This window comes from Miscanthus floridulus, chromosome 5 (genome assembly GCF_019320115.1).
Source record: "Miscanthus floridulus cultivar M001 chromosome 5, ASM1932011v1, whole genome shotgun sequence".
Classification (NCBI taxonomy): Eukaryota; Viridiplantae; Streptophyta; class Magnoliopsida; order Poales; family Poaceae; genus Miscanthus; species Miscanthus floridulus.
The window spans coordinates 120,045,369-120,068,432 of record NC_089584.1 but is presented as its reverse complement, the minus strand read 5'-3'; the positions used below and the strand labels follow the sequence as shown (position 1 = coordinate 120,068,432).

Below are 23,064 nucleotides of genomic sequence, written 5' to 3'. Positions count from 1 at the left end.
GCCAAGGTTTTACAGTCGGCCGACCCTTTGGAACAAATTGATATTGGGGATGGCTCTGTGCCCCGGTCGGCAGTTTATTAATTCAAAATTTGAAAGCCGATTACAAAGTTGAGTTAATCAGCGCTTCTCAAGGAATATGTTGATTGTTTTGCATGGGATTATACAGAGGATGCCTGAATTGAGCCGAGAGCTTGTTGAGCCATCGGCTCCCTATTAAGAAAGGATTCATGCCTTTCAAGCAAAAACCCCGTCGATTTAATTCTACAATTTATGATAGGATTAAAGAAGATATTAATTGACTGTTGCAAGCAGGGTTTATCCAGCCATGCAGGTATGCGGAGTGGGTCTCTAATATTGTGCCTGTTGAGAAGAAGGATTCTAGGGAATATCAGAGTATGTATTGATTTTAGAGATCTGAATAGAGCTACTCCGAAAGATGAGTATCCTATGGCCTATAGCTGATATGCTTATCAATGATGCTTCAGGACACTAGGTTATTAGCTTTCTTGATGGTAATGCTGGTTATAATCAGATTTTCATGGCCGAAGAAGATATGTCTAAGATGGCCTTCATATGTCCTGGGTTTGTTGGTCTTTTTGAGTGGGTTGTGATGACATTTGGGCTGAAGAATGCAGGTGCTACTTATCAAAGAGCTATGAATTTAATTTTCCATAATTTAATTGGGGGTGATTATGGAGGTGTACATTGATGATATTGTGATCAAATCGACCGCCCATAAATCTCATTTGGCCGATTTGCGTCTTGCTTTTGAGAGGATGCGCCGCTATGGATTGAAGATGAACCCACTCAAATGTGCTTTTGGAGTATCAGGCTGGAAAGTTTTTAGGCTTCATAATTCATGATAAGGGCATAGAGGTTGATCCTAAGAGGATAGAGAAGATCAAGAAAGTTCAAGGCACCTACGTGCAAGAAGGACTTGCAAAAGTTCTTGGGAAAAGTGAACTACTTGAGGAGATTTATTGCTAACTTGTTTGGGAAAATTATTCCTTTCACCCCTATATTGAAGCTGAAGGATGAATCTGAGTTCACTTGGGGGGCAAAACAACAAGAGGCATTTGAAAAGATAAAGGAATATTTGTCAACACCATTGGTTCTTCGTGCAACTAAGAGAGGAGTTCCTTTCAAGTTATATATTGCTGTAGAAGAGAAGGTAATCAGGGGTTGTTTTGACTCATGAAGATGAAGGTAAAGAATATATGATTCCTTATCTTGGTCGTCGTCTTTTTTATCCCGAGACAAGGTATGCCCATATAGAAAAATTATGCTTATCACTGTACTATGCTTGTGCTAAGATGAGACATTATCTTTTGTCTAGTACATGTGTTAGTTGCTTGCCAGGTCCGATGTGATAAAGCGCATGTTATATCGGACCAATTCTTCAGTGGAAGGATAGGCAAATGGGCATACGCACTAATAGAATATGACTTGACTTTTGAACCATTGAAAACATTAAGAGGTCAAGTTCTTGCTGATTTTATTGTTGAGCATGGTATTGATTTAGATGATGAAGTCAATTACCTTACTTTTACTCCATGGAAATTACTTGATGGATCGGTTTGTAAAGATAGCCAAGGTGTTGGTATTATTCTTATTTCTCCTAATGGTGCTGAAATTGGAATGTCAAGCCGATTAGATTTCTCTTGTACCAACAATCAAACCGAATATGAAGCTCTATTATTCGGGTTGATCATGTTGTGGTCTATGGAAGTAAAACATGTTGAAGCTTATGGTGATTCTTTGTTGGTAGTACAACAAGTTGCTAGTGAATTTCAATATTTAGAAGGATCACTAAGAGCTTGTCTTGGTGCTTGCCTTGATGTTATTGATTATTTTGCCGAATTTCAAATTTGGCATATTCCGAGGCATGAAAATCAAAAGGCCAACATGTTAGCTCAACAAGCATCTGGCTATGATATCAGTTGATATAATTTCCATATTCAAGAATAGCCGATGCATAAAGATTACCAGTCGGCTAAGCTGACTAACCAAGTTGGCTCAGCCGACTACTCTTCTCTTGTGGCCAAGTCGGCTAAGCCGACTACCCTAGTCGTCCAAGCCGACACCTCCAAATTGGCTAAGCCTACCGGCCCTGTTGGCTTAGCCAACTCCCCTGTGACCAGCCCGATCAATTCGCCCGAGAAGCTATCAAATCGGTCCGATATAACGTCTAGTGATGTTGGGGCCGATTTAGAAGATTGGAGGACTCCCTTGTTGAGATATCTACGTGATCCAAGTGCCAAAATAGATAAAAGTGTTTGGCAGAGGGCTTTCAAATATGTATTGTATAATGATGAGCTCTATCAAAGAACCACCAAAGATTTACTGCTTAAGTGCTTGGGATCAGATCAGACAAGAGTGGCTATGGGAGAAGTCCATGAAGGCATCTATGGTACGCATCAATCCGCCCTGAAGATGAAGTGGTTATACGTAGAGCCGATTTCTATTGGCCTACTATGATGGCTAATTGTTTTTGCTACTACAAAGGTTGCGAAGAATGCCAGAAGTTTGGAAATATTCAGCTTGTGTCTGCTGCTGTGCTTCATCCTATCATGAAACCATGGCCTTTTCGTGGTTGGGGGTTAGACTTCATTGGCCAAATATATCCTCCATCTTCGAAGGGACACCGATTTGTGTTAGTTGCTACGGATTACTTTACTAAGTAGACCGAGGGAGTTCCTTTGAAGAATATGACACATAAGGAAGTAATTGAGTTCATTACTAGGGCATATTATTCATAGATTCGGCATCCCTCAAACATTAACTACAGATCAAGGGACATTGTTTGTGTCTAAAGAGGTGAGGGAATTTGCCGAATTATATAAGATCAAGTTGCTCAATTCATCTTCATACTATGCTCAAGCCAATGGCCAAGCTGAGTCTAGTAATAAGACTTTGATCAAGCTCATCAAAAAAATTGAGGAGAATCCAAGAAGATGGCATGAAGTTTTGTCTGAGGCTCTATGGGCACATCGCATTTCAAGGCATGGTGCTACAAAGGTTACTCCTTTTGAGTTAGTATATGGCCAAGAGGCTGTGTTGCCTGTCGAAGTGAATTTGGATGCATACAGGCTTGCTAAATAAAATGATTTATCAGTTATTGTGTATCATGATTTGATGATGGATAATATCGATGAGGTGACTGATGTGAGATTAAAAGCTCTCAAGGAAATAGAGAAAGATAAAGCTCGAGTTGCCAAAGCATACAACAAGAAAGTCAGGAGCAAATCCTTCCAGGTGGGAGAATTGGTGTGAAAAACTATACTACCAATTGGATCGAAGAGCAATCAGTTTGGCAAGTGGTCACCGAATTGGGAAGGTCCTTACAAAGTGGTCAAAGTTATATTCAGAAATTCATGTGCTAGAGACATTGCAAGGTGAACGTCTCACGAGAGCATTCAACGGGAGGTACTTGAAAGGGTACTTTCCAAGTGTTTGGCAAGAAGCCTAAGTGCTCTCCAAACAATGGCCGATACATGTATCGCCCTTAGAAAAAATGGCCGATGTATACATCGCCCTTAGTTACTAAGCAGCCGATGAGATGGGTATCGTCGCTGTTTGGTTTTGAATAAGTGTTTTTAGGTTAATGCATCATTCACCTGAAAACAGGGGGGCATATGTTGACAACAAAAAATGTTCATTTTGTGAAGTTGTCAAAATGTGAAATGGACTTCACCATCATGTTCCTGTCGTCGAGACGGTCAAAAAACATATATGGAACGTCTAATTCGAAGTCCGGATGAAGAAGTTATGCCCTCGGAAAGATGCCTCGTTGTCGGGAGTTCCGACCCAAGTTGGGACTTCCGACTGTCGGAAGTTCCGACGGGTGTCGAGACTTCAGGGAAGCCTGAAGAAATCTGCTCGGGTATCTGGCGTTATCCCTACGTCGGGAGTTCCGATAAAAGTCGGAAGTTCCGACTGTCGGGAGTTCCGACACAAGTCGGAACTTCCGACATACCTGACAGAAAATCCTGTTCGGATCTGGCCTTTTGGATTCCGATCCGAACTGTTCTAAACTCATGGGAAACTTGAAAATAGGGTTTAGAGAGGTTTCCTACTGGGATAAGACCACCCCCTCTATATATATGAGAGGATCATGGCCGATTGAGTTCTCATCTATCCAATCGTCATACAAACCAATCTATCAACTCCTTACGCTCTAATTCCCCTCTCTCAACCCCTCTAGCTGTTCGTTGAGTTTCCCGGCGAGATTCAGCGGCATCCTAGGCGGCCTTACTGGTCCTAGGAGATCCTCCACGTGCTCCTCCCTGACGGGTCTTCCCGGGAGAAGTTCGGGAGCTTTCCAGCCAAGAACAGGCTCTACATCGGTCTCATAGATCTTTAGATTGGTTTGATCGATTACGCCACGTTCTTGCTGCGTTGCAGGTTGTGTGCAACCTCTTTGGACGTCCAAGGCCCTGCTGGTGTGTTGGTTTTGGGTCATCCTTAACGTCAACAAAGCTGTTTAGTGGTAAAACATTTTTTTACCTGGTGCCTGGCAATCGGCAAGCTAGACCTAGCGTCGCTCCTTATTTCACTTCAACACATGTGGATTGAGGTGAATATACGTGCATTCAAACAAGTCCTAAATGGGATCTACAACATCTTAGGTGCTAGTAAGATTTTGAGGGATGCATCTTGGGCTCATCCAAAACTGGTGAAGCCGTGAAGGAGTGGTCCTGGCCTCCTGGGCCCCTGGCTGACCCGGTATGCTGGTACTGGTAGTATCTGGGCCGTATGCACGGTTCGAGTATTTTCAGTTTCCAGAGCGACTGGTTCAGGTGAGGGGAGAGGGGGTGAGGCGACCAGGCTCCCTTCTTCTCTATCCACACCAACAGTAGCTAGCAGAACTGCAGTCTGCAGAAGCAGTATGGCGCGGCTGTAACTCGGGCACTCGGCCCCGTCACCTTCCTGCCCTCTCCGTTCCCGACGCGCAGGAGCAGTCGCCCGGTTCCGGTAAGTGAGCTATCCCTCCCCACACCACTAGGATTGAAGATTCTCCCCAAATTCGGTTCCATACAGAATCTAGCTCTGCTCACCGCGGCGGAGCGCCGCTGCAACGCTGCTCTGCCATGCGCGGTCGCCGCTCGGCCCGGTGCTTGTTCCCCAATGCCTGACGCTTCTCGTGCTCACCCCATCGCCTGCCCCCTTTGCGCGCTCGCGTTAGGCGTCAGTGCGGCCCGTGCGCGTGCGCGGATTAAAGACCCATGTGATTGCCTGTAACTGTGAACAGAATAACAGATTGTCCTCAATCTATAGACAAGCTAGAAATTGATGTTCCTTGCTTCGTTCTTGTAACAAATTGTAGGGTGTCGTGAACCACTCAGTGTCTCAGTCCTGTCTCCTGAGGCCAAAGTCCCAAGCATTGAATAGTTGACAGAGTACCTTACTAGTTTCAGAGCATTAAGCAATTTGTTGAAAGTTTTGCGTGCACGAGGCAAAAGTTGCTGTGCTCATAATATTATTATTATTCAGTTCGTGCTTTGCCAGAATTGGAGATGCCATTTGCCACAGGCGACCTCCATTGATTTGGACCGACCTGCGCAAATTGTGATTGAACTGCCCCATGTTTCAAGCCCATATAATGCAGGGCATCTCGATATGCGGTTCAGTTGCCTCACCCCATGGAGGAAACTGCAGAGGGGCTTGTGTCGCAAGGAACGATGTGAGGCTGCCTTGTGAGGTTAATTCAGTAAGCCAGGGATTGTACTCTTTGCATTGGTGTGTGCATAAACCACAAATGAAGGCCAATGGAAGAAGAATGAATGCTGCTGTAAGAACTAATGCTAGATGGTTGTTTGGAGGAGATGGACGTAGCAATGATGCAAGGCTGGAGCGCAGTGAGTCTGCTAATGAAGATATCTTGATCTTCTACTTCCAGATGGATCTACAGACCCGTATACAAGTGAGTAGTTGCTTATTTATTCTTGGGTACTCAACACTCCTCTCTTAAGACAAAACCAGGGGGATGTCTTCTCCCTGTGATCAGATTTTATTTGTTTAAACCGTTGCATTCTATAATCTATCACAAACAGAAGCTACTGCTCCAGCTGCTAATGTTTTTCATATACCTATTATTTCACTGATCTATTGTCTAGTGTATGGTCTATTTACTGAACACTGAACATGCCATCACTACACTGCTGTGAGTATTATTTGATTTTTCCTGGCTCACTCTTGGTTGTTTGGTTTTTACCAGTATGCATTGAATATAGAACAATTTGATGTGGCAAAGCAATTGAGAGAAAAACTAACCGAGGTAACATAAAAACTTCACTTCCAAGTTCATGGGAAGGGAATACATATGATGAGAGCTTGCTAAAGAAGATACCCTTTTGCTAGATTGAAACAGAAATTATTAGGCAGCGTGAAGCTAAAAGGGGATCACCAAAGACTGAAGCTCAAGACAAAGCTCTAAATCTTTTACGTGTGCGGTATGTTACCATTTCAAGCGTTCCATGATAATAAGAAGATTGAGTGCACTTGTACATGTTCTCACATACACATTGTTCACATGAAGAATTCATATGTTCTGGTGCTCCCCTTTGTTATTTGACCTATACCGTAGCAAATCTGATGAGGGAAAACCAGTTATTGGGCAACCAAAATCGATCCATTTGGAAGCTACCTTAAATTTCCCCCCTTTTATTACAGTGCAGATTTGCAGAAAGCTATTGACAGTGAAAACTATGCTTTGGCAGCTGGTCTCCGTGATGACATTGCCAAACTTGAGGTATCAAAAACTGAGGGGGGCTAGTCTTATGACTATTTTGTTCAGTAACTTACATATGAACTTCTAATGTCATGTAGGCCGAGTCTCTTGCCGTATCTGCTAAAGCTCTTGCTTATCAAAATGTGAAATATGCTTTTCGATTAGGGCAGAAAGTACGTCACAATATACATGGTGAGTATTTCTATACAATCTAAATATAGTTCACCTTGTCCTATGTAGCTATGCATAATCTCAATGAATATGCATTTTCTTCAAAACCTTTGGCTCACAATATGGACACTCAAAAGCATTTTAAATTGGTCCTCTTTTTGTAACAATAGGCGTCCACTTTGTGCTATTTGTTTTCAACATTCTCAATATCTTTGAAAGGCACCTTCAAGTCCTTATTTTCATTGTTTCAGTTGGGATTGAACCAGATTCACTAAAAATACTCTACACTATCAGCTTGGATTGAACCAGAACTAACGTAATAACTTCTAGATTTTTATATAAGCTATGTAATTAGGCTGCCTAGTGTGTTTCTTCATTTTCAATCTGTTGATAAAGCTTATCTGTAGCTTTATTCATCCTCATTTGCTTTTGAGATTAAATCCATAGTTTAGTATTTGGTTTTAAAGTTGACTTGGTGAATACTCTAGTTCACCCTGACTTCAATTTTGCACCATCATGCACTCATGCTGAAGGATATAGAGGCGTGATATGTGGCATGGATCCGGTGTGCTGTGAATCCAAGTCCTGGATGGAGACAGCAAATGTGGAGAAGCTGTCTAAAGGTCCAAATCAACCTTTTTATCAGGCAAGTACAGCTTCCAAAGTTGTATCAGTATCCACAGTTTATAGCAGATCTCAGTACTTTTTTCTTGTAGATTATAGTAAGCTATTTTTGTCAAGTTTACACTAAACTGCAGCTGCACTAGATTAGCAGAATGATAACATGTTATATATGACAATCCTGGCAAAGGCTAACTTGTTTGTTCACCTGATCATAACTAACATGCTTGTACAATTTATGAATTCATAATTGTACACTCGCAGACATGTCCTGAAATTGCTAATAATCCTATATCAGGACTTTGATATTGTTTCTATTCTGTGACATTTATTATTGAAATAACCTACCCTCCTGCTGTCCAGCCCATAAGGCCCAGCCGACAGCCCATGATCAAGCAGTATTGAGTATTGACATTTGTTAAATGAGCTGTTTCTCTCTGGGTGCACATCCTCTTAGAACCAATTTTCTTAGGTATACAATACAAGTATGTAGCAATGCATTGTGAGCTGATTCTTCATTATCAGTTTCAGTTTCTGGTCTTTTGAGACTTTGGCATGCTATTTAATTTATTGTTTAATGTTTCAGGTCCTGGTTGATGTTTATGTTGATCCAGAACTGCTGGTTGCATATGGTATGCTTTCCTCTTTCTTTTTGTTAGTTGATATTTTTTGTTCCCAGTTTGGCCAATTGTTCTCTCTTCCTTTGATGCACATGTTAATCTAGAGATCTTTTTTTTTAATTTTATTTTTCCTTTTTTCACTTCTCCCCAAGGGGCAGTGTACGAGAACCATTCCACTATCTATTAATACATTGATACACACCCCTCCTGCTAATTCAAGAAAAAAGAATAGTTGTTCTAATATATGCAATTGAGGGTTTAAATTTGGCATTGCCAGATAAAATAATGCATCTCTTGTTATGATTCGACAATTTCATAGTTATATCTAAAATGAACTTTTATGAGTCAAAGGGTGCATGGAAATTGAAACAGGATAGAGGCTATTCCACAGTTTTCATTATCGAAGATACATGCACCTTTAAAGAAACTTGTGCAGTTTTGATATTTCAGTTTTGAATTTCAGTCGCAGAAGAGAATCTTTCTCCAGCTGAAGAATCAGAAAAAGTGGGTATATGTTCCTCATATGATTGTTGGTCAACACTTCGGGTTTTGTACTTGTTGAGCTTAAGTAATATTGTTCCCTTTTTGTACTGTAGGGAAGGTTTGATCACCCCTACATTGAATTTCTCTTTTACGGTGAGGACACAGCTGGGGATTTCATCCCTATCAAGCAGCTCCGTGAGAAGTATGACCAGCCACGTTATGAAGCTTCTGGAGATGAAAGTGACAACGATGGCAACACAAATAGCTGAAGCCTGAAGGGCAAGGTATCACTTAAAATGGTATTTGTGCATCATCAAACTGACCTGCAAACTTAGCTTTAATCCCTGTCTATGCAGTGCCTTCATGTTGCTAGAGGTGTTTTGGAACCATTTTTATTCACCGCCACCAACTGAGATGCGAAGTGATGAACTATCTGGTATATAGCTTGAGATGGCAGATGTAAGACAAGACAGCCGTTGGCGAACTAGGCATCCTCAGTAGCCTGCAGTTATCCTCTGTATATGCCGTCCAACCTTGCAGATCGGAGATTATTTTTTTAGAGTTTTACTGTCACCAATCGATTAAGCAATGCTACATGTGCCTTGCTTTTACGTTATACCATCGATAAATGTAAACGAAAAATAAAAGAAAGGAAGAAAGAAAAAAATATCCCTATGGATGTTCTGTGTATAGTTCTCCGAGATCTATCTAGTTCTGTACTGTACCCTCTGATGGACAATTGTGCATATGTAATACTGGCAACTTGGAATCTCGAATAACTTATGCGAAGGCTTCACATGTAGGCATGTTTAAATCTAGGGAGTAAAGTTTAGGGATGTCATATCGGGGTGTCATATAGGAGTGTTCGGATAGTAATAATAAAACAAATTATAGAATTTCTCAATAACCCGCGAGACGTTTATTAAGCCTAATTAATTCATCATTAGCACATGTTTAGTGTAGCACAACATTGTCAAATCATAGACTAATTATGCTTAAAAAATTTGTCTCGCAAATTAGTCGTAAGAGCATCTCCAAGAGTTTTCTACATTTTTCTCCTAAAAACTTGTTGTTTGGCAACTCCTAAAAAGATTTAGGGAGAAAAAAAGAATATCATCTCCAAGAATTTCTAATAAATGATATCTAAAAAATCAATTTTGGGGCCACGTGAATTATGTTGAGGCAGGAGGAGCTCGCGCACGTCGTCGGCAGCTTGCACTTGAGATCCAGCAGCCGAAGATGCACCAGCAGCTGCAGCTTGAGATCCAGCAGCCAAAGATGTACCAGGAGTAGACATTTTCCCCTTTCTTGAAAGAAAAAACACCAATACTCAGTATTCAAATACAGTCACAGTGACACACAGAACGCAAAGCTTCTTAACACAGACGTGTAGGCAGGCGTGTAGCCGGCCAAGAGCATTATTTGAATATACACATATACACACGAGCAAATGGTACTTGAATACCAGTACGACTCGTCGCTGTGGGTGTACGATCCGATTCCCGCCAACGCGGCCACCACGCTGGACGCGCGTGAGCTCATCGACTACCTCTACGTCCGGGCGATCATCTCGTCCGGTGTCGGCGATGGCGAGCAACTGCGTCGGCGGCGTACCGACGTTCACGTACATCAGGTACTCGAACGACCTGGGTGATGATCTTGGACTCGACGCCGCCGTCGGCCGCGGACACGGGCGCGGCCGCGGGAGACGCGCAGCTGTAAGAGCGCCCGAGCACCTCGCCCTGGAGCGAGCGGCGCGCGGCCGCGAGCGCGCGGGCATGCGGGGACAGCGCGGGGAGGCGGAACGGCGACCTGGCGGAGTCGTGGTGGATGAAGTCCACGCTGAACCCGCCTTCACCGGCAACAACAGAGGCCGTGCAGGTGCAGCCTCGTTGCCCGGCGAGGAGGAGGGTGAACAGAAGAAGCATAGTCGTCGCTTCCATGCGAGGTGGCGCCGCCGGCTGGCTTCAGGTGTGGAGGAGGAAGCCGTATCCGCGCGAGTCGCGTCCGTGTAAAGTTACGCCGAACTGGGGAAGAAAGATTTATAAGTGCGTAAATTTTGCAATGAAGTATTAGGAGTTATTGGAGAGGATTTTTTTTCTAATCTTTCTAAAAACTTAGGATTAGAAAAGGATTTAGGAAACTTTTGGAGATGCTCTAATGTGTACAATTAGTTATTTTTTAGTCTATATTTAATACTTCATGTATGTGTTTAAACATTCATTGTGACAGAAAGTAAACTCTAGGGGAGAAACTAATCAAGGCCGTAGTTGTTTGGACTCTGCTATCAGGGGATGATGTGGAAATAACAATTTCCGTTGACTGCTTGTGCTAGCCTTTCTTTGGGGGAAAAGATACAATCATAATAGAGCTGAAGACTACATTTCTTTGTGACTGCCAAGATGGAGCGCAGAAACGGCGTGGATTCCCTTCTTTTTACACGAGCGGTGGTCAGAAAAGTTACACCATTGGAACTGTTGAAAATTAGTACTTCTCCTTCACGAGTTACCATGTCATGATCTATATATGATAAATTTTACAGTGGTTAAAAAAAATATAAGACATCCATTCGACGAAATCGGACGATAGAAAAATAGGAAGTACCAATGTAAAAATACCTAAATGTACTAAATAGGTGAGGATGGTACTAAAATCAGTTGTGGCAAGTACCAAAATATGTGGTGCTAAGTTTATTTTTTATTTTTTATTTTTCGGTTATGGTTACATTCATAATTCTAGCATCTTCGTCGAAGGGCAAAGATGGACCTTGTCGTGGCGGAGGGCTAGTGCGCGTCGAGGCGTTGCGGGGCTCAACCGACAAACCTTAGGGGTTCCGGGGCTCCTTTTTATTTGCAAAAACCATGTAGAATATTCAATCCTATGCAGAGTAGTAGCAAACCCTGAATTAATCCCTTGTGTTCATATATAGCTTGTGAAATCACACAATCAGTTAATATTTGAGCGACTTTGCAACCAAATGATTCTTTGTTTAAGATAATGGGTTTTCCCTAATCGTTATGGGAATTGAACTGTCGAGCCAAAAGTGAGACAATAAAACGTTATGGTAAATCAATTATATTCGGACCTATTTAGGTCCCACACCACCTGGAGTAGCTACTAAACCAGTTAATGTCTTACTTATATCTACTACTCAACTAATAATTAGCTAAAAATTATATTCAGACCTATTTAGATTCATACAACTTACAATTTGTTGCTAAAAATTAGTTGAGATTTTATTTTGATCCTCAACTAATAAGCCAGTTTGTCTTGTTCGAGCCTACCACTTAGCTAACAGTTAGCTATTTACTAATTTCTTCCCGTTAATATAACTAAGGATAGTCTCAACCCAAAGACTATGAAATAGTTTTCATACTTACAAAGTCAAGTAGATACTACATATAGATATCACATTTTTTTCACTGAATAGTTTCTTCAAAATTAATTTTTATTCAATCAAATGTCTTCTACTCCTTTAGTTCTATAATAGGGATTCATTTAAGTGATTTTAAGACAAAATAAGGTGCTTGGCAAAAGACCACTTTGTCCTCACTAATTAGGATGGAGGTAGTAGTTCAGTTGTTATTTTTTCTTAATTAATGCTGGTTGTTTTGGATGATGCTAAGTTTAAAAGGAATCTCAAAATTTCCTACCAAAAAAGACAGAGGAGAGTAGGGGTCAAGGACCTAGAATACCTTGTATTTTGGTACAAATTTGAACTTTGGCTCTTTATATTAGAGGACGGAGGGTGTAGATTATACCATACCAATCATATGTCTTCTTATATTGGCTTTCATGTAGACGTAGTTTCTTATATAAGAACCCATTCCTTCTCTCTCTTCACTAATTATAATGTCACATCAGTATCTCTTTTAGTTAGCACACTAATTAATGTCTATACAAACCATTTGGTTTTTGTGTTGAGAGTGCCATAATACCATAGTTAGCTGCATGTATATATTAATTATTAATATAGAAACCACCTAGGTGATTTCCACGCGCGTGGTTACCATCCGAGGCAAGGGGGGGCAATCAATTGTATAGTGTTTTCTCAAACACATCTCTTGATTTTCTAATGTTAAGTGTCTAAATAAAATAGATATATTGTGAACTGCTGATCTATGAGTAATGACTTTTTTTTTAATCTTCAGTTTAGACATTTAGCATTTTTCTAGGACGAAGAGATTCAAGATGATTTATCAAAGTGGATAGTTTTTAAGCAGACATCTAGATCTCATTGTGGTACAGTACAAAATGTTGGCCACGAGAGTAACGAACAATCACACCAAAGGATCTATTGTGCCGACATTTTGTCTTCATTTTACCTAACTCAGCTACACGTGTTTCAACGATGACCTTAATTTTATGAATCACGCGGTCGGTAAGATCCAATCTAAACAGGATTACCGACACTCTGTAAGCTATAACTTGCCAATATTTTGTCTTCACTGTGCGTGACTCAGCTACACATGTTTCAACGACGACCTTAATTTTACGAACCACGCGGTCGGTAAGATCCAATCCAAACAGGATTGTCGACACTCTGTGAGCTGGAACCTGCTAGCATTTTGTCTTCATTGTGCGTGACTCAGCTACATGTGTTTCAACGATGACCTTAATTTTACGAATCACGCGGTCGGTAAGATCCAATCGCTCTGTAGGTTGGAACCCTCTGTAGGTGAATCTTGGCTCCGCCTCTGTCCATCCTCGTCAATTATCGCACGTGTAAATAAAAAGGTGAAAATGGCGATGCCACCGCTCCTGACCCGAAGGCGGGGATGCTCGCACTCAAGCCACCACGGCCCGGCAGGCGGCACGGGGCAGCGCCAAGCGCCGCCCAAGGTCCACCAAATCAGAAGCGCTCGCTGCCACCCTATCGGACCCTCGGCCACGCCATCCAGGCATCCAGCTTCACGCCTCCATCGAAAACCAGGACGGCACGCCCGCGCGTCTGACCACCCAACAAAGGCCAACCTACCCTCGAGCCGTTTCTTCTTCACGCCGTTGCCCGGTTGGCCCCCTGGATGGCTGGATCCATGATTCCGGTCCCTCTTCCCCATCCTCCTGGTCGCCTGTCTAGCCACGACTGGCAGACTGGAGTCTCTCGTCACGTTGCGTCCCCATGGGCCACGGTCATCGGCCCCTCCCCACCTACCACTCCCTCCCTCCGCCCCACGTCCACCTTCTTTTGCAAATAAAACCCCCGGCATTTCCTGGCCTAACATGCTCTTTCCCCCACTTCCTGCGAGCGTCCCGAATTAAGGTGCTCGTGGTGGAGGTGGTAGGTGGCGATGGCCTCCAAGCTGGGCACCAAGGCCGCGGCGGCGTCGCCCGCGGCTGCTCACCGGGGAGGTCTCGCCCGCGGGCCGCAGGGTACGAGCCGCGTTGCCTTCGGACCAGCAGCGTCCAGGACCAAGGGGCTGCGCGCGGCCAACAACTCCGTGACGCCCATGGTCAAGTATGAAACCTCCTTCACTAATAACAAATTGTTTGATTCAATGAACGGTTGTTGCGCTTGGTTTCTGGAAGGTATGTGGGGGTGGCGCTGGATCCGGATGATTTTGTGCTTGTGCTTGTGCTTGTAGGCCTGGTCGTGGTGTGGTACTTTCCGGGTCTTATTTGGAGTTGGATGTTGGTTCCCAGTTGGGGTAGTTGTTGTGGTTTCCTTTTGTGAGATTCGCCCTTCTGAACCTGATCATCCATGTTGTTTGAGATGCTCATGGCATCCAATTTGTGGCTGGTGTGCTAATTCTAGAATTTGGGGACCTCCTGTCGAACTGTCCCGCGGAGCTTATTATTGGGTTAACGAATGACATGATGTTTGATTATTCTACTCCTTTTGCTTAATACCATACCATGTGAGCTTGAATTATTTGGTGGTAGACTTGACCTTGGAAGTCATGACTTATCCCCAAAGTATGCTGTAGCCTCTAGTCACTATGTATATTGTTTGTAACTAAACCGTGGAAATTTCCACACCTCTGACGACTCAGATGCTGTAATTCCTTTGTGACGAAATCTCCTTGATTTTTATGAAACTATTCCGGATACGTAAGTGGAATCTTAGCTCTTAAGGAGGAAACTGACATGGATATATATATATATATATATATATATATATATATATATATATATATATATATATATATATATATATATATATATATATATATATATATTAATCTTGTTGCTTTTTGCACAAAGGCTTACTGTCTTTGTGATGCTTAACTCTTTCTTTTTACGAAATCCACTATTAGTTATACTGAAGGAACTGATCATTCTTTATCTTAATGGTGCACTTTTATTAGGGAAGAGAGGGTTGATCGAAGTGATATATTTGAATTGGATAGCATTAGACAAGTTTTGATTAGACTAGAAGACAGCATCATATTTGGCCTCTTGGAGAGAGCCCAGTATTGTTACAACGCTGATACATATGATAGCAAAGCTTTCCACATGGATGGTTTTGAAGGATCTTTGGTTGAATATATGGTTAGAGAAACTGAAAAGCTCCATGCACAGGTGAATCCATTTGGACATTTTTTTTACAAAAACAATTGATCATGGCATGTGAAAGAATAACATATGCTAATGTTTTTAACATAGGTTGGGAGATACAATAGCCCAGATGAGTACCCTTTCTTTCCTGAGGATCTGCCTGAGCCCCGGTTGCCACCTATACAGTACCCAAAGGTAATGCACGTTCTTGGTTGTCAAATGTTTCTCTTGATGACTGTTTTGGTTTCTTTGTCACTGTAAGAGATATAAACCATCATTTGCAATCTAATGTACCATTTTCTTCATGGAGGTAGATAAAATAAATGTGTTTCTGGATACAGTTGTTTGGCATCTGAATTAAAAGGCTTGTACAGCTAGCTAATATATTGAGCAATGCTCAGTTAGTGAACAACATATAGGTAGTGACAGTGTGCTGTGACTTGTTGAATGCACTATCATTATTGCAAATGCCACAGCCCACAGACCTTAGATACAAGTGACCAAAAAAGTTCCGTGTTTATTAATATATACTCTACTTTCTTCAATATATTATGGAATGAGCTCAACAGCTCTTTATTGTATTACGTTGAGTGATGGGGTTATTTTTTGTTTTTTATTACAACATATGCTCTTTTGACTTTGAGTAAATCCAAAAGCTCCTATTGAACTGTAGGTGGATCAGATCAGAGGTGAAAGTAGCATTATTTGCATTTTTTTTCAAGAGGATATCCACTGATGATGTTTTAGCACTTTGCTTCAATTTAATCATTGGATGGTTTAACCTGCATGAATCTTGTCATATTCTACAAGTGCTGGCATAGTGCCATCCTGATCCATCTGCAACATGAAACATCTGTTTATGCTGCATTTGGACTGTCATCAGTTGCAAGATTCATAATGCCAATGAGATGTCCTGGTCTTATGACCATGTTAGTAAGTTTTAGATGGATTCATACTTCACTCTTGTCCTTTGCATAGGTTTTGCATGCCGTTGCTGATTCTATAAATATCAACAAAGAGATTTGGAAAATGTATTTCGATGAACTTCTTCCAAGATTGGTGAAAGAAGGAAGTGATGGTAATGCTGGATCCAGTGCTGTTTGTGACACGACCTGCTTGCAGGTACAGCTGATATTCATGTTAAATCCTCTACTCAGCTTTAGTTCTTTGGGTGCACATCTGCTTTTGTTCCAGTCAACTAGGTTATAAAAATTCCTTTGCTCTGTCTGCTGCAGTTTTCATTCAGTTAAAAGAATATATTTTAGCAAACAAAGTCAAGCCAAATTTTGCATCAATCCATGCAAAATTTCCTATCACCGTGATTTCTTGAGATGTCATTTTCGTAGTACTGAGCTGATGTTTGCTGGTGACTTGTGCAATTTTGCATTTTTTATAATCTTTCCTTATTCTGTGTTCCTTGTTCCATACTTCAGGCACTCTCTAAAAGGATCCACTATGGGATGTTTGTGGCAGAGGCCAAGTTTCAGGAGTCCCCTGAAGCTTACATGCCAGCCATAATAGCCCAGGTCTGTGCTTTTGTTTCAACCCTAGTATTTCTAGTACTAGTATTTCAACTTTTTCTTTGTTTTATTTCAGAGTTTCAGAACAAAATGATATTTCGATTCATTTGAAAAAACTGTCTATTTCTTGTCACGTTTTGCAAAATTCAGGACCGTGAACAACTCATGCACCTTCTCACATATGAAACGGTGGAGCGTGCTATCGAACAGAGGGTGGAAGCCAAAGCCAAGATCTTCGGGCAAGAGGTGAACATTGGTGCTGAGGACAACGGCAACCCACCGGTGTACAAGATGAGGCCAAGCTTGGTCGCCGAGCTGTACAGCTACAGAATCATGCCGCTAACCAAGGAGGTTCAAATCGCGTACTTGCTTAGGAGGCTGGATTGAGTGCGTTTATATAGCTGTAAACTGCCAGATCCGAACTCCTGGCATTAAGCCAGAACATCGGTAAGTACCCATTTTGGGGACATGATAGAAAATATACCATGTGTGGAATTGTGGCAAGAAACATGCAGAATATAATGTGGAGTTGTGGCTTACTCGCACCTCGTGCGTACTGCCAATGGCTGTAGCCTGTATGGAATGCTGGGCCACTTTCTTTGGCGGGGTGCCCTTTTTAATCGGAGTAAATTCTCATCGTCGTTGGAATTTATACAGATCCTGTCAAGTGCCATCTAAATTTTCAACTTACTTTGATTGCCAGTATTCCAAGTTTGCATTTTCTTGATTGCCATTCCTGTTAAAATCTGTTAAGTTGTACTTTTTTTTTTTGCAAATTCTGTTAAGTTGCACTTGTACCACTTATATGTGTCATGTTCGTTTGGCTGATAAGTCATGACTAAAATATTATTGATTGATTTATTGTGAGAGAAAAATACTATTTATTGGCTCGAGACGACGTTGGCCTGCCCCCTCCGCTATCTTTTCCTAGCCGCACATCGCACCTGCCCAATTCGGCGCCGAACCGGTTGGGGGAGAAGCGTTTGGCGAACACGGGCGTGGAGGCCCAACGGCGTGTCCCTGACCACGTCTGGGACTCTGGTCGAGCGCGGCGACCTTGGCGAGCGTTCGGCCTGGGTGAGCACGCGGCCGCCGGGTAGGTGCCGGTCGCCTGAGCTCACGTGGCCGCCCAGGCCTGGCTGAGCATGACCGGCACGCGGCTAAGCAAGGGCCCGGGTTTTTCAGACTGGAGTGGGGACGACGACGAGCGGCTTGTGTCGACGGATCTCCAAGAGTTGGAGCCGAAGTCGACAGGATAGCTGAGAAGAGATGGTCCCTGAACCCCCTAGTAGAATTTTTTTTTTAATTTTAACACTTTTTGGAAACTAATTTTAAATCTAACATGATCATTTTTTTAAATTAACACTTTTAGCCGTGTCTATTGCCCTGACGTGGCCAAATGTCTGTGCCGCGCCATACATGGTGGCGCGGCAGCGGGCTGACGTGGCGACGATCGGAATCGTTGATCGGTGACGTGGTAGGGCTCTGCCGCGCCACTGCCGTGCCCAGATCCGTGGCGTGGCAGAGCCGAATAAAACCCCCGCGGCCAGTCCTGATGCCCGAGCAGCAAGGCCGCTTGGCCGCCACGCCCGCGTCCGCCCGCGCCAGCCCGCCGCCGGCCGCCGCGCCACGAACGCCGGCAGCCCGCCCCCCGCCCGGCCCTCCATTGCCGCCTCCCTCCTTTCCATTCCATTCCCCGGCCGCCTCCCTCCCTCTTCATCCTCGTTTAAGGTAATGACGCACATTTTATTTTCGTTTGAATGGTAGATATGATATTATAAATGTGAGTTAAGGTTAGGAGAAAAATTATATTTGGGAACTATGGTATACAGTTTGAAGGAAGTTTGATTTTGTTAATGTTAAGGTTAATTATTTAGTTAGAAGTATGTTTACCATGTATTTTTTTGTTGCTATAATTGTCGGTTATATTATTTTAGTTGCATTGCAAATAATTATATTTTACATTAATTTGTGTTGTTTTGATTGATGTTTAATTTGAACCGTTTTATTACATGGAAGGCATGTTTCGGGAGCAGTTATGGTGAAAACGGGTCGTTCTAGAGAATTGTACCCCGACGAGTCTAGCAAAGATGCTCCCGTCCCTCCTGAACTACCTGTCCCTAACTGTGACTATGGTCGTCCGGTCGACGTGTTTCAATCGAGACATCTGGACACAGCGGCTCGTTGCTTCTACACATGTAGTCATTTTAATGTAAGTAATTGTTTCCGTATGTTTTTTTCATTTGTATTACTAGATTACTAATATTTTGTTGGAATTTTGTTGTGTAGGCCCATGAGAGGTGTTTTTTTCTTTCAGTGAATCAACGGTGCAGACAAGTTTGACCCCATGTACCTCATTTTCAACGTTTGGTGGAGAGGGCGACATCCACGAGAGCACTTCGAGCGGTGGGTTCCACCTCCCCCTAACCCCTCTCCAATGACGACTAAGGAGAAGCACTTAGCCGCAGTTAGATGACTCGAGGAACCTCCTCTGTGCCATTACAAAGACCGAGCCGTGATAAACCCTGACAATATGTTGGAGTTTGTGTGTCCAAACAAGCATGAAGTAAGTGCAAAGTGTATGTGTTGAAACGTTGAGCTATGTACTAATGTCACGTTATTTAGGTGTATTCAATGACGAAGTGTCGTTTCAAGGAGTGGTTGTATGGTCCTAAGAACAAATGGCCCGAAGAACCTCCAAAAGTAAAGCAAAAGAAGAAAGAAAGGTTAATTTACAAAGCACCGCCAGTCAAGTGTTAAATCCAACTACGGTCTAGTCCCTTTGGAGCTTGGAATAGGCCATTATTGCGGCCATATGATTGACTATGATGAGATTGGTTATTTTTGTGGTAACCATGAAATCGTATTTTGTTTCTTTTGCTAAGACATATATGATATAATTTATCGTTTGAACAGAGCACTAGGAAATACAGATGTGAATGTTATGATGGTCAAGCTAAGTTCTTGGATGAACCGAAGGGGAAGCAAGTAATTGCACGAAAGAGGGGATATGGACCTGACTACGTCAACCTTTTCGTTAAACATCACAAAGACAAGATGCGTGAGTTTGCTAGACAGCGCGGTATTTGTAACCCGATCGACGTTGGGCTTGTCAAATGGGGATTGGAGAGATGGATGACATTAGAGGAGGAGAGGGCAAGAAAGGAGGCAAGGAAGGAGACAAGAGTACAGATGCAGGTCTTGAACGAGCATGTTGTTTCATTATGTGTCAGTGAGTGCTTGAAGCCTTTTTTTCGTTGCCTGATTTTAAATATAATATAGTCGCGTTGCTAACTTATTGCATTTTATACATGAAGGGATTAGATGCAGCGAGGGCCATGTTGCAGAGGTGGCTCGTGCAGGGTATGAGGAAAAGAAGTTAGATGAGCATAGAAAGCGAGCTGGTTACATCGTTGAATCACTGATTGTGTTGTCTGACGAGGGGGACGAGGATGAGGACGACACTGCCAGACTTAGCGAGCTCATCGCTCTAGCAGAGGCGGGCTTGCAGGCAGATGAGGTTGAAGACAACACTGGTAGACTAAGCGAGCTCATCGCTCTAGCAGAGGCGGGCTTACAGGCGGAGGAGGCTGAGAACGACACTAGCAGACTGAGCGAGCTCATCGCTCTAACAGAGGCGGGCTTGCAGGCGGAGGAGGATGACGATGTGTTCTTCACTCAGGCTGCAAAGGCCACAGATGAAGTGAAGGCCGCTTACTACAGGCGAAAGGCAGATCAGGGCAATACAGGTGAGCCTAGCCACAGCAACAGGGTTGTGGTTGAGGATTGGTACTCGGACGACGAGTTGCTTACTCAGTATGTTCCTAACTGATGATTTTTTATTGCGTCGTCTATTAATTCCATGATTTATTAATAATCAATGTAGCTATGTAGTAGAAATTTCCATTGTGTTGTCTTATATTCCATTTGAACTACTGATGTATTGTACCCATGTATCATGTACTCGGATTACCCATGATCGATCTTAAGTGATCACATCTGTTTGTATCATGCGTTCAAAATTTCTAAAACGAATGTAATCGGGTAAAATTATCTCGAATACAGCGCCTTAGCCCACTGGTTCGGCCCGCTCATAGCCCAGGTTCTGCCGCGCCAGAGTCCACAGTGCGTCAGTGACGCACCATAGACCACGGCGCGAGAGTGACGCGGATAGGCAACATCCAGCTTTAATTGAGTTGTCGGTGGTGTACAAGTGCTGCCGCGACCGTGCGCAAGTTGAAACGAACATGAAGTAAATAAATGGACGACAAGTTGCCACAACATTTTCATTGGTTTATGCCTCTTGGAAACCTCGTCGTCCGGTGGAAGAAGAGGGTCGTCGTACTCCACCTCAAGAAGGAGGTACAGCTGGTGCGGCGTGGGTGGACTGGCTGGCGAGGGCGGACAAGGCCGCGGCGCCCGCCGTGCTCGGCGGTGGGCTGGCGCGGCTAGACACGGGTGCGGCGGCTGCTCGACCACTAGCGAACGCGGGACGCGGCGGGGGTTTTATTCGGCTCTGCCGCGCCACGGATCAGGGCACGGCTGCCATGTCACCGGTCAGCGATTCCGGTCGCCGCCATGTCAGCCCGCTGCCGCGCCACCATGCATGGCGCAGCACAGGCATTTGGCCGCACCAGGACAATAGACGTGGCCAAAAGTGTCGGTTTAAAAAAAACATAACCATGTTAAATTTAAAATTAGTTTATAAAAAATGTTAAAATAAAAAAAATCCCTAGTAGCAGCAGAGTCGTGTCACATAAACGTGACCACAATTTATTGGCCAGCTATGTTCATACGAAACGCTGAAGGGACGTCAAACTTTATGTGGCAATGCCATAGACTAGGCCAGGTAGCCAATCAGCACTAAAGAGCAGGCCTATTCTCGGTGTATACCTTTGGCAGCTTAAAAAAAATTATCTTTCATATGTTCGTTTCGTCGTGGTTTATCGTAAATAATCGTAAAATTTTAGTCGAAACAGTATTTTTCTCTCACACAAATAAATCAATAATACTTTTTCACGAACCAACAACGATATGAACCAGTCAACCGAACAGGATAGATACAACAAATGAAGACCGTTATTTCTCAGCGTCAGTGGCATCAATTTTTTAGTTGGTCCCACAACATCCACGTCACTGGTGGATGGCGATGGTCCTCAGAAAGCATGTGTTTTTTTTGCCATAATGTGTCGCCACATGGTTTCTCTAGCATTTTGTTAGATGAGGCGTTCGTAGTTTCTGCAAGACACACTGACAATCTGTGAGACTACTTTATATGTACCTTATATTTCAAAGTGACATCCGAGTCTACATGGCCTGATAAGACCAGAGTCCAGCGTAATGCGTCGTGGCATAAGGTTATCTTCAACAACAACATCCAAAATACAAGACTCATTCATTCTTTGAATAGCGCTACAGACAAAAGTTTCAATACATATTTGGCATCTTCTCCAACAACAAGACCCAAAAGAGAATCCTTTCTGCAAATGGGTTTCCAGGAGAGAGGATGTCCATATTTAGGTTGTGCCTCTCAGGCAACCCAAAATAGGTCTCTCGTATAGGTACTCTGTTGAAGACTGATTTTAGGTCTCTTGCTACCCATTTTGGGTTTGGGTGCCCATATGAGTTCCTTGTTGGAGACAGTCTAAAGCATGCCAAAGCTACGGTAGGTGAGTTGTGGCGTGTTGCGGTCAGCGTGAAATTTTTGTATTTCGGTCCTTTTTTAAAACATTTTTTACAAATGATCCCCTAGGCAAAACATTTTCTGAAAATAGACCAAACGCTCGACGTGTTAGAACCTGACGTGCGTGGACGGTGGCTCGGCGCACTGTTAGTTAACGCCGAGGTACTGCCACGTCACCGCTGACTGCGGTCGTAAATTTACCGTGGCACTAGGTCCCGAAGAGGTCGGCGTGGGCTTAGTTAACACCTATCCTCATACCTCGACAGCGACGCGACTCAACACCGAGGTCTAGCGACATAAGGCCTGTGCCAGCGGCCCCCTTCTTCCTCCCTCCTCCATTCTCTCCTTTCTTTGGTGCATTCTTTTGTCTCTCCCTCTCTTCCCATGAACCCTAAACCCTAAATGAAGGTCTAGGGTGGACCAGATCCACATTTTGGATGCTTCCCCAAGGTGCTCCTCCTTCCCCTATTTCATTTTATCTGGTTAGATTCAGTTCCATTTGTTGTTTTTCTTTTGGATAGTAGGCTTTGATTGCTTGGTTGATGTCATTTGCGAAAACTATGTCTTAATTCATTGTAGGCCTCAAATGTATGTTTATTGTGGTATACTAACTTTGTTTCCTTTGCTGAGTTAGTTGTTCATTGGTGGATTAGGGTTAGTTGTTTACTGGTTGCATTAGGGTTATTTGTAATGCAAGTGGCTTCACCTTTAGTTTGATTTAGTATTGTAAGGAAAATG

General features: G+C 43.1%; 2 protein-coding genes across 5 annotated transcripts; both read left to right on the top strand.

The window, feature by feature from the left end:
- The first annotated feature begins 4,793 nt into the window (after positions 1–4,793).
- Positions 4,794–9,423, top strand: LOC136453302 (clp protease adapter protein ClpF, chloroplastic-like). 4 transcript variants are annotated; one of them, XM_066453877.1, is made up of 11 exons: positions 4,794–4,974; positions 5,609–5,923; positions 6,218–6,277; positions 6,361–6,452; positions 6,673–6,751; positions 6,829–6,922; positions 7,435–7,547; positions 8,109–8,154; positions 8,606–8,646; positions 8,739–8,909; positions 8,982–9,423. In XM_066453877.1, exons 2-10 carry the CDS (start codon positions 5,759–5,761, stop codon positions 8,892–8,894), a joined length of 846 nt encoding a protein of 281 aa, XP_066309974.1. In that variant the 5' UTR covers positions 4,794–4,974; positions 5,609–5,758; the 3' UTR covers positions 8,895–8,909; positions 8,982–9,423. The 4 variants fall into 4 exon arrangements, with proteins under 4 accessions (XP_066309974.1, XP_066309973.1, XP_066309972.1 ...); XM_066453876.1 differs by having other exon boundaries at positions 5,595–5,923; XM_066453875.1 differs by having other exon boundaries at positions 5,509–5,923.
- Positions 9,424–13,832: 4,409 nt separating this feature from the next.
- LOC136453301 (chorismate mutase 1, chloroplastic-like) lies at positions 13,833–17,316 on the top strand. Its single transcript, XM_066453873.1, has 6 exons — positions 13,833–14,083; positions 14,934–15,147; positions 15,232–15,318; positions 16,102–16,245; positions 16,557–16,649; positions 16,794–17,316. Exons 1-6 carry the CDS (start codon positions 13,917–13,919, stop codon positions 17,028–17,030), a joined length of 942 nt encoding a protein of 313 aa, XP_066309970.1. The 5' UTR covers positions 13,833–13,916; the 3' UTR covers positions 17,031–17,316.
- Positions 17,317–23,064: the final 5,748 nt, after the last annotated feature.